Genomic DNA, 12,049 nt, shown 5'->3' on the forward strand with positions numbered 1-12,049 from the left:
CAACGAATCTTACCACATTGCAGTAATATATGGCAGCTTTCATCAGCAAAGGCTTCCCCATACTTGCTCTGCCCAGTTTATGTCCTCCATGGACTGTACAGACACCATCACTTGGTTGCCCCTTTACCTTCCCTTTTGGTGCAGTTTCCTGGGCCCCAACCATTGCATGTCCCCAATTCATGCCCCAATCCGACAAGGCTCTTGATAGTTTTACCTTTTATCTTGAACATATGCGCACATTCTAATCAGGCCCCCTCTGCATGTGCTCTTCATTCCCTCTGGAGGGGAACCTTAGGGGAGGGGAACCTTAGAACAAAGGTTGTGAAGACCGTAGTGTACTGTAGCTTGGGTTCCCTGACGTATATTCTCCCTATGAGGGGATCAAGGGTGTAGTTTTGATGTGGATGCTGGTATTTTATACCTGAGCACCCATTAAACTTTTTTTATTTTTTATTCTTATTTATAGACAAGGAAATGCCATAGCTTCAATATGGCTCGGTTTTTAAAATAATGAACGTAAAATAGTTATCGCTTCACATAGTGCACGCATTATATAAATTATACATAGACGTGTATGTGTGTTTGTTTGATATGTACATAGGTAAATGTTGTGATAAATAAGATGGATAATTTAATGTATAAATAAATGGAGTCTGAGATCATCCTAAAACTTTGAAAAATAAAATTGGAAAATAAGAATAAAGGTAGAAAAAGGAGAAGGCTGACGTTATACGATACATTCGTGGTGAGAACCTTGTGCCTACATAACGTGGAGAGAACTGATCCAATATTCATTCTTGATTCTGTAAATTCACTAGGAACGAATTACATCACTGAGGCGTCACTGAGGCATTCCTGATTTCAGAGTTAATAGTTTATAGGTAATTGCTAATCTGCAGTTTAAAAATTAATGGCTTATATTAGGTCTGTTTTATATAACACTAGTGACCCACCCCGGCTTCACACAGGAGCAATATCATCTCGCCACTGCCCCCTGCATCTCATAACCTACGCCTTGACACCATAGCCCCCTGTATCTCACAACAGCCTCCTGCTTCTTACTCCTGCCCCTGCATCTCACTACTGGTTTTAACCACTCCCCTTTGCATCTCGCCACAGTCCCTCTGCTTCTCGTTCCTTCCACTGGTTCTTACCACAGCACTCTGCATCTCACCACAACCCCCTGATTCTCACTCCTGCTCCCTGCATCTCACCAGTGTCACCACAACCCCCCACTGCTGCTGCTGCCCATGGCCCAGCCACTGGGATGGGCTGGGAAAGGTGAGAGATTTGTATTGCAGCTACCATAAGCATTATCAGCAGCATGTCCCTATGGCTGGGGGCACCTGTGCTTATTTCCACAGCCTCCATGTGCACCCCTCCTCAGCTGCCGAACATGGAGATGAGCAATGTCCTCTTGGCACAATGTACCCTGTATTTCCTGGGCCTCCTGTTGAGCTTCCTTGCCGTGGTGCCCCTGTCCAAGAACAGCGCTGACTTCCATGAGAGGTGTCTCCTGTTCACTGAGGGTGTGTGACTAAGTGAGAACATCTCCACTGTGAAGTGCTCCCTCTCCAGTGTGGAGTGGTGGACGGAGTCCGCCTGCAGGTTCAGCAAAGGGATGGACATCAGAATACGATGGTTACTAACCATCAATGTTATAGTTAATGCGTTTGTTGGAGACTTTCTCTCACTGTCTTGTCTGCCTGAAATGTGATCTTGCTCAGTCCCTGACTCCCTCCCCTCTATAGGCTGCAGCTAAGCAACAGGATACTGTTTCAGAGAGCCAATCAGAGCGCAGCCCTTGGCCCTGCAGCAGCAGTCAGTCACACAACACAACATTTTTTTCTATGACTTCAGTAAAATAGTAATTGCTCTGCTTCCTTTTGTCACAGATGAATGGCTCATACACCTAAACCTTCCTCGACCAATGCTGTATAGAATAGTAAAAACTCCACCATAATCCGTCCAGTGGTTCAAGAGACTAGCCCAAATGTACAGACAGACCCCTAAACCGGGGACTTTATTTTGTGTGTGTATATGTATATATGAGATTTCCATTTGTAGGTGCAGTTTCTCTACTCTTCCTATTTGTTGGTTTTCGTGGTAAATGTCTGTATGTCAGTATCACTCAGAACTTGCAGTTGGTCTATCCGTGTAATAGTAGTGCCTGAGGTAGCATCCTTCTGAATCAATCCTTTGGCCTTAGAAAATGAAAAATGCTGTTAGAGCTTTTTGACTTAGAACTGTGTTACTAAGGGTCAATGGTAATTAATTAGCATATATGTTTGAAGATTCGTGAGTGTTGCCTACCTTATCTTTAGTACCACAGAAAGATGGGAATGGACAATTAGGAATAGTGGAGTTCAATGTCCTGTGGAATAAAATCAAGAATTACCTGGTAAGATTTGAGACCAAGCCGTTTCTCCTCCACACCAAAAGGGACGAAGGAATTGCAATAATATGATTGTCCTGAACACACTGGATTCCAATACAAAAATTAAATGTAACTTTTTTTGTTCTTTTATTTATTTTATTTTTAATAGACTGTGTTCAGAAAGTTTGATATGGATAAGTCTGGAAGCATGAATGCCTATGAGATGCGCCTGGCAGTGGAGTTTGCAGGTTGGTTCCTTTTTTTGAATTGCAAATTTACAAAAGTAAATTAAAATGGTCTTCTAATTTTTATTTTTTTTTGTTTCCTCTAGGTTTCAAATTGAGTAACTCCCTGCACCAGCTCATCATTACAAGATACGCAGAACCTGATCTAGCAGTGGATTTTGACAGCTTTGTGTGTTGTCTGATCAGACTTGAGACCATGTTCAGTGAGTAAACTTTCTGCAGCATCAGTATATCGTATCTTGTTGTCTGCTCTAGTACTCGTACAGCTGTCCCTGGTGGCTTGTAATGGCCATCCCTTTCGTAGTATATGCACTATATACTTTCATGCTACAAGTTTACCAGACTTTCTGTTGAGTCTATAGCCACAGCTAAATGTCACTAAGTAGACCAATATCTATGTGCAGCTAGAAGGCATTTTACAGGTCAAGTCTTTGATCATTCGTTCTTTTTTCCTTTCAATTGTACTTTGTTGCCCTCCCCGGGAATTAATAAGATCCTCACTGACCAATATCAAATACTCGCCATTTACACATTATAATGTTGTCTCTCTGTACAGGATTCTTCCAGGGAATGGACACAGATAAAGATGGTGTCATCAACTTTAGCCTTTTCTCAGTAAGTCTATGAAATGGCCATTTTCAGTAGCTTTAGTATATTAATTATTTTGTTTATTTTCAGCTTGCGCATTTGCCACATTTCCCAATCTCACGTTTTATTGTGTCATTTCATTTCATGCATATTCTCTGCCCCTCAACCCTCCTCCTAGTTACAGTGGTTGTTATAGGATAGCTGTAGCAGCATACTTGTGTTATGTACCGCTATAGATGACATTATAGAAGGCGCAAAGTGCTAAAATCAAGAGAGTTACATCAGATATGCCACAAGCACAGATAGTCATCTTTGTGTGTTCTTATTTACTTTCAGTGGCTTCAAATGACGATGTTTGCATAGTTATCCCTGACCTGCATGGGCTGGTTCCGTCAACGCTCCTGTAATCATATGCAAGTGCCTTTTCACTCTTTGCCCCTTTGCCAAAGCAATGCAATGAGGCATGTCTCTCGGTGGTCTCTCTCCTGCGTCTGCTGTTCCCCGGTCACACTGTCTCTGTAGGATACATTCTGTGTTCATCTACATTATTCTGGTCCCTGATAAAACCCTTTTCTTCCTTCAAACTTGTGAATATCTTGGGAAACCAACTGCTTCACCGGTCAGAGAGAGATCTGCCAAAACTCTGCTGAACCTCAAGTACTCCAGGAGTATAAATGTGCCTCTTGGTCATGTGCCTGTGGGCAGATGTCTTATGTGACATTAGGTGCTCTCTCTTGTTTTGTACTGGTTTGTAAAAGCAAAAATAAAGATTATCATGTTGTAACAATATAGCATCAGAAGCGAGCAAGGCTCATGAACTGTATATAGAATCTTACTTTGTATTGCATTGCTTTCAACAACAGACTTTTATATATCTGAAAAAGCCTCTTGTTTTTTTTATTGCTAAAAATGTTGCGCTACGTACAAAGGCTCTTTACACCTCTGTGGCCGCCAACCTACACCTAGCGCTGCGGGTGTGTTCTTACACCTAAATATTGGAAATCATGAAAAGTTATTTCTAAATGCAACCTACTTACACTTTAGGACATCCCTATATCCATATACATTTACTGTCCTTATTAAGTGTCACTTTCAATTGTCGCTTGCAGAGAGAAAACGGCTTTGCCCCTCCCACAAAGCAGGGGGCCCCTTTAATGCACCATCTACACCTATTTTCTAATTTACATAATCTCATCCTGCAAAATACAATCGTGTTACTCTCTATTGCACAATTTCTGTAATTAGTATGGAACGTTCCCGATCCACCCCATATCCTTCCAATGGCTGCACACACCAAAGACAGCTTGCGCAGCATTCTTACGGCTTGCAAATGACCCTAGTGTTCTGCATGAGGATTAAATGACAGTATTAGCTCTGTGTAATTCGTAAATACCGTATGCATACGAAGATGGTTCAGTAAATAAGGTCTTGCAGATGCTGGGAGCCTCCGGTGTGCACGAGGAGACTCCAGCCAGGACATAGCTACCACCTGCACGCCATCTCTGTTCAAGTATTCTTCAGGGACACGCTGTCTGCACCACCTCACTAATGTTCCTACTGCGCTGTGTTTACATAACAGTGGGGTGAGAGTGTTATACGCGGACCAGCTTATTCCCAGTTTTTCTTCAGGGATTTTTTTTTGGGTTCCAGAGATTGTCTACCTATGATTCACTGAGAATTCACTCACATACTAAGCACAAGCATCACCGGATACCCTAGCCCTACCTCTCTACTCTCAGGCCCTGATTCAGAGCCGGTCGCTCTGACAGAGCGCTCGCTCTGAATCAGGGCCGGTCTTTTTTTTTTTTTTTTTTTTTTTAGAATGGCCTCCTGGCCGCTCGCATAGCTGTGGGTGACCACTTGTGATGTCAGTGGGGCCGCCCCCAGACGGTAGGCGTTCTCATGGGAACGCCTCCGTCTGGGCAGCCACCCCCCCGGCCCAGCCACCAAAGGGGGCGTGCTGTCACTCAACATCGACAGCACGCCCCCTTTGGTGCGAGACCCGGAGCGACGGCTTGCCCATCGCTATCCGGGTCTCGCGCATGCGCACGACGGACACCATTGACCCGGTTGCGAGCGCTCAGCGCTTGCGATTGGGTCTGAATCAGGCCCTCGGTGCACTATTCTGGCACTCTCATTCTCTCTCTGACTCACCAGTGAGCCTGCACTGATACATCAGGCTGACAGTGGGGCAACGAGGGAGGAGAGTAGATGCCATTTGCTTTTTTCATACCCTCATAGTAATGTGGAGGGTCCGCTCAGATCCCTTTCACTACTATATGTACAAGGACACAGCAGCCACCCATCCCCTTACTGCTAGTGAGTGGTACCTATTAATATGTCTTCCTCTGTCTTTTTATACCTGACATATTGTTTTTTCATCACAATACTGAGCAAACCTCAATCTATATCTGCTATCCCTGTAATTGTGTATCAGTTGTTACGTTGGGGGTATTATGTATTTAATGAGCACTGATAGAGATTGATATATGTGTGTCTTGTGACCTACGACATTTACTATTTATCACTCAATTGTTCCTGAACCAAACCAATTGAGGTGTTTGCTCTACGTAACGGCTACTTTTATTTAAGAATAGCTTTTTGTTGCAGCGGTTGGAATTTGTCCGTGCATATATCAGGGGACCATATCCCCGTTATTTTACGAATATTATTTCTAAATATTTCACCTTGGTACTTCATGATTACTACTATTAAGGATGACCCAGTGGTGACCGCTCAAAATTAAGCTGACCACGGGCACTATCTGTACTCTGATGGCCTAATTAGGACTATTGATACAATTGTTTCTCAATACTTGTTAAATGTTATCCGTTGTGTTCTGAATCAGTCTATATTACACTAATATTTTTAATTATAATTTAATAAAGGTTATTTTTTAACTACCATTTGTGTAGAAAATGTGCCTCCGCAAAAAAAAGAAAAAAAGAGTACTTACCTTATTTACTGAGAGAGAAGGAGAAGGAAACCAGGATCTCTTATTGTGTAAATTTATTCAACTCGTACATATACAAATAATCAATCATCAACAATTGCTTAGACAAGTATAGGAACTATATGGAAGACTTAATCTGTACCAGCGGTACACCAAGGCATCTGTCCTAGCATAGAAATTCGTGTCAAGCGCCTGAAGCCCGGACATGACGGCTTGCTAAACTTCACCGTCTGTTGCAAATCGCCTTACACCCAGCTGCTTCCCCAATGTTCCAAAGAGATGGAAATCACACAGTGCCAGGTCAGGGCTATAGGGAGGATGGTCCAGTACCTCCCAATGGTAGCGCCATAACAGCTCATGCGCGAGGTTGGCAGAGTGTGGACGTTATCAAAGGCAGTGCACCAAACCTGTTTCTGTGACATGACATTATTACCGTACACCTCGACAAGTGCCCTGTAGACTCAGAAATCCAATCGCACTTCGTACCTCAATATTTGTGCTGTGTGTGTTGTTTTGTATAACAGCCTTGTGGAATGATTACAAGGGCACCTGATGTGATGACACCTGCTGAAAATTCGTGCCGGACTTTTTGGAATTATAATATAAAACACATACACATTTTATCACTATTACATTGTTTACACCAGTAAAGCTGCGCCTTAACGACCGGGGCCAGCCAACAGGCTCCATTTGCTGGGCGCCCGCTGAGATTTTGTTACCAGCGGGCGCCCGGCTCCCTACCTGCACCGCACCGCCAGCCGAAGGCTGGAGCTCACTCCTGAGCTCCGGCTCCTGCAGTCTGTGCAGTGCACTATGGGAGAGTCGTCATGATGTCTCTCCCATAGTTCAGACAGAAGATCAGCAGATGCCGGAGCTGGGTTTAAGGTAAGTAGTAGTATTTTAAAAATATTTTTGTAAGCGGCTTCACTACTGGGGGCACTAATATTAGAGGCACTACTACTAGGGGGCATTTCTATTAGGGGCACTAGTACTGGGGGCATTACTACTGGGGGCACTAATACTGGGGCACCACTAATGGGGGTATTGCATAAGGGGCACTACCACTACATGGGACACTGCATAAGGGGCATTACCACTGAGGGCTCTACATAAGGGGCAGTACTACTGGGGGCACTACTATTGGGGACACTAATATTAGGGGCACTACTACTAGGGGGCATTTCTATTAGGGGCACTAGTACTGGGGGCACTAATACTGGGGCACCACTAATGGGGGTACTGCATAAGGGGCACTACCACTACTTGGGACACTGTATAAGGGGCATTACCACTGAGGGCTCTACATAAGGGGCAGCACTACTGGGGGCACTAAGGGGTACTACCACTACTGGGAGCACTGAATAAGGGGTACTACCTCTACTGGAGGCACCACTACAGTGGGCATTGCATTAGGGGCACTACTGCTGTGGGCATTATATAAGGGGCACTACTACTGTGGGCATTTTGTATAAGGGGCACAAATGTGGGCATTGTGTAAAAGAGGCACTGATGTGTGTCATACATGAATAAGGGAAACAACTATGTGGTGTAATGTGAATTGGGTGAATCAAGATTGTGCTACTGTGTGGCGTATATCTTAGTGGCCCCCGGTCTTCGTTGAATTTTTTAATGTGGCCCACACTGTGTAAAAGGTTGAAGACCCCTGGCATACAGTATGCTCTTAGTGGCATTTAATACCAATATAGGTTTTATTGATTTGTATAAAATAAATAAAAGGGGGTTAAATTGTCCCAGCCGCTAGTGGTTCAGAAAGTGAAGATGAGGTTACTCCCTCATTTTTACTAGTCTGATAAATGTGATAATGATAAATGTCCATTTTCAAACAGAAATTTGAGTTTTGTGATTATATGCCTCTCAGAATTGTTCCATGTCTTTCTAGTGTGGCTAATATTTCTAAAATTGTTAATTGTAATTCATATTCCTATCTGTTTATGCCTTCAAAAAATCAGCCTTATACCATAATAATTGGTCTATGGTGCCTCAGACAGGGCAGTGACTGTAGCATAGAGGACTATGCATCTTTAATCTCTGATGTGTAATACTGACTGGTTAGGATCACACGCATTGTTTTGCTACCAACCGTACCCTACATACATGGTCAGAACAATGTCAGGCTGTTTCTCCTTTATTCTGTTACTATCCAGTTCCCACCTGATCAAGGGAAATTACAAGATGTGCCAGAGTCTCATGTTATGGCTGAATGAGTATGTTACAATGATGCAGACAAGAGAACTCATCTTCTTGAGCAATTGTACAAAAATAATTCTGTGTTCAGGGCTTCATGAATAGCTCTTTTCATTGTGTGCCAGAATTCAGACTGAATGAAGAAGGCACAAATGAACATATCAGTCTGTTAATGCAATGATGAGTAAGAGCACAAACTGTTCCCAGTTTTTCTCTTTTCTTTTTTTACCAAAGGAGTAGACATTGTCTGAATCTACAATAATCAAACGTAATTCAAACCAGCTTTATCCGGACAGGTACTGCAAGTCATGATCACCGTGCTCAGAGAGGGGAGAGGGAATGGGGATATGATGTTATAGCATTGTACATAGCCAAGCTATTTATCACATTTTAAAAAATAAATCAGTATGAGAGAAATAAATTATGTAAATAAAAAATATAGTGGTCGCTCACATTAGCTTAATGATATTGCACAGGTGCTAGTAAAAGGCAGGGTTTACTCTGAACCACAAAAGAAAAAGGATATTCCCTCCAGCACACTGCAACAATATCAGAAAAAAATACTTGAACCCTACCTGATAATAGAAATTCAGAGGTATTCGTTGCATACATTTGCAAATATATGATTAAGCGCCGGGCCAGCGTCAAGGCTCCACTATACCGGCGTCCCTAACATTCAGGGGTTCACGTCCGAGGCTCAGGGCACCCCAAAAGAATCCAGCCAAGGACCATCCCCAGGGCATCACACGAAAAAGGGAAAAAAGTGATAATGAAGTGTAAAGTATAGATGTGTAAAGATAATCAATAAGTGTTAATATAATAAAGAATTAAAATTACATAAATAGTAAACAAATAGAAAGGTGATGAAAAAGTATCTATAAGAGTGGGTGCTACTATTAAGTAGCATTAATTATTGTGGGGTGAGCGTTTGGGCGTGGGGTCCCCGGAGTTGCTCTGGTTGGGCCTTTTTCAGGGCATCACCACTTAATTCACATAGATACTTTATCATCACCTTTCTATTTGTTTGTTTATTATTTATGTAATTTTAATTCTTAAAATAATAAGAAATAATTAAAATTACATAAATAATAAACAAACAAATAGAAAGGTGATGATAAAGTATCTATGTGAATTAAGTGGTGATGCCCTGAAAAAGGCTCAGCCAGAGCAACTCCGGGGGCCCCATGTCCAACAATAATGCTACCCATGTGAGAACACGCAAAATTCAAGCGAGGAAGTATGATACCCCTTCAGAGGACTGGGTGTTGAGATTGGTACATCCCCACAGGGACATGTATACCCCATTGAATTCAGTTTGGGGAATTAGACATATGCAGCCCTTGCATTAAGGTGCATTGATGTCAGTGCGCACTGAGGTGGAGGATGCGGGAGCCGGTGCATGAGAGAAGGTGCTGGAACACCACGCGCCCGGCTGTACATCGGCCCCAGCGGTAGAGATCCGGGTACTGCAGCAACGGACAGTTGGGACTCACCGTTGGAGGGTTCTGTTGGCAGCTGCGGTGTGGAGAGAAGCGGTACTGAAATGCGGTGCTCGGACGGAACCTCCGGAGTGTGGTGAGAGCTGTGAACGGAGCATCGTCGGCCATCTGTGAGGTGGAGCCTAACTTAGTGACCCACCTATTGATTATAAGCGGTCGGAGGCGGAGCCAGTTGAAGCCACAGCTGTGGGCCAGTGACGGGTGGACTGAGAGGAGTGGCTCGGTGAGGGGAGGCAGAACCCGGACTCAGGCACAGGCAAAGGGGGAGGTGCCTGTCCTGTGAGTGACAGCAGGAGCTGTCACTGCCAATGTGCTGAATCGCTGACAGAGGAAAGAGAGAGTAGAAACTCTTCATTGTGAGTACTATTGGAGGATTTTCCCCTTACCTTCATTCTACAGCATTGACTAGTTCATACACTCCCAACTGACTAGAGCAGCAATTAACAGAGACTGGAGAATAGTTATTTAAGGAAAAGCAAGCTAAAGTTCTTCTATAGTGACAGAGACACTTTTATAATTTAATCTCCTATTTCACACAATAGAAGTCTTGCAATTCACAAACGCGTTAATAGATAAGTCATTGGACCAAGTCAGGATATTCTTCGTATTGAGTTTAACCAGCTTCTCATTAGTGGAGGGCAGACGACACTGTGTATCCACTTCTTTACAGGAGAAAACTAATTTACAGTGCAACGCTTATAACAGCTAACCACACTCTGTAAGCATAATAAACATATTGCTTCTTCTGAGACTGTAACCATATAGCCTATTATAATATATAGAGAGTAACTGTTAAAAGACTGGCTTCAGGGGATAAAAGGTTAGATACAGTTATTCCCCATTAAATTCTTCACAAGAATTTAGAGCGATCAGCTGAGGTCAGGATTGCTACTCATGGTGTAATCTGTCAGGAGGATTTAATTTAAATAAAGACTCTTTATTCCAACAAACTATTCATTACATCTAATGTGCACCACCGACAGTAACTTGGCCAAGAATTGTAGACTTTAAGGGGAAACTAATTTAGTCCGGACTAAAGTTTAGAGTTTAATAATAGATTGGGATAAAGATATTCATTGTAATCTTTAGTAGTAGATAGTTAGCAAAGTAAATTTGAAAGTTAGAAAATATTTATTCAATAAGTGTTATTATGAAATGTATTGTCATTGTTAATTCTGACAGGTAATAACTTTTCCATTCATAGCTCCAGTTCCGGAGTTCCTGTCTAATAAACTTGAATATTGTAAAGTGTTAACTTATTTGTGTGTATATTGTTGGAAGTGTAAATCGACATTTACTGTGTTAGGTAATTACAGTATATCCATTTCACCTCTCTGCCCAGTGACCAAAACTTCTACAAAGGAGACCAGTACAACCCTCGGTGGGTGACATATGGGCACTACTACAGGGGCATTACTATGGGGGCATTACCATATGGGCACCACTACAGGGGCATTACTATATGGGCATTACTATGGGGGCACTACTACAGGAGCATTACTATATGGGCACTACTACAGGGGCATTACTATAGGTGCACTGTTGAAGGTGGCATTACTATAGGGGTACTGCTGCAGGGGGCATTACTATGGGGGAAATACTAGGGGGGCACCAATTACTGTCTTGCCCTGGGTGACAAAAATCCTAGTTTCGTCCCTGGCAGAGGACTGGTGTTCTTTGAGCAGGGGAATATCTGTAGAGAGGAAGGGACAGACCTTTTTCTACAATCTTTAATAACCACCTGTCTGTGGTAATTACCTTCAGGAAGCAATTGGATGAGAAAGACATGGAGAAGGGGGTGCGTAAAAGACAGGGGTTGGAATTGCTGGACACGGCGCATCTTGCAACTGGTGTCCGATAGAAGCCTCCCTTGGGCGCTCTGAGGTTGCCTCGCTGCTCTCGGGTCGAACTGCTGGCTGCAACAGAATGGCCCTCCTGGTGAAAAAACTGCTTGTTAGGCAGGTGGCCCCTCAGGTCTGCACAGGATTTGCGAGCCTTATAACGGACTTTGACCTCATCAATAAAATCAGGCCCAAAGAGGTCAGAGTCGGTCAGATTAGGGACATCTACTGGCCTGGGAACTAGATTACTGACACCTGCTCTAGCTAGCCAGCGAGTTCTGTGGGATTTAGATATAAAGTCAAGGTCTGGCCGATCATTAATGTAGCCCTGCTAATAGCTT

The 12,049-nt window shown here is 43.2% G+C and overlaps 1 protein-coding gene across 1 annotated transcript in view; it reads left to right on the plus strand.

Annotated features, from left to right (window-relative positions):
* Window positions 1–4,093, plus strand: part of CAPN1 (calpain 1) — an 88,214-nt gene extending 84,121 nt beyond the window's left edge. The window contains exons 18-22 of the mRNA XM_088480027.1: window positions 2,333–2,401; window positions 2,547–2,625; window positions 2,709–2,825; window positions 3,179–3,237; window positions 3,547–4,093. Of these exons, the coding sequence (XP_088336153.1) occupies window positions 2,333–2,401; window positions 2,547–2,625; window positions 2,709–2,825; window positions 3,179–3,237; window positions 3,547–3,573 (351 nt within the window). The 3' untranslated portion in view covers window positions 3,574–4,093. The remainder of the gene's footprint in view (window positions 1–2,332; window positions 2,402–2,546; window positions 2,626–2,708; window positions 2,826–3,178; window positions 3,238–3,546) is intronic.
* The last annotated feature ends 7,956 nt before the right edge of the window (window positions 4,094–12,049 follow it).

This window comes from Taudactylus pleione, unplaced genomic scaffold, assembly GCF_031769625.1.
Source record: "Taudactylus pleione unplaced genomic scaffold, aTauple2 ptg000250l, whole genome shotgun sequence".
Taxonomy (NCBI): Eukaryota; Metazoa; Chordata; class Amphibia; order Anura; family Myobatrachidae; genus Taudactylus; species Taudactylus pleione.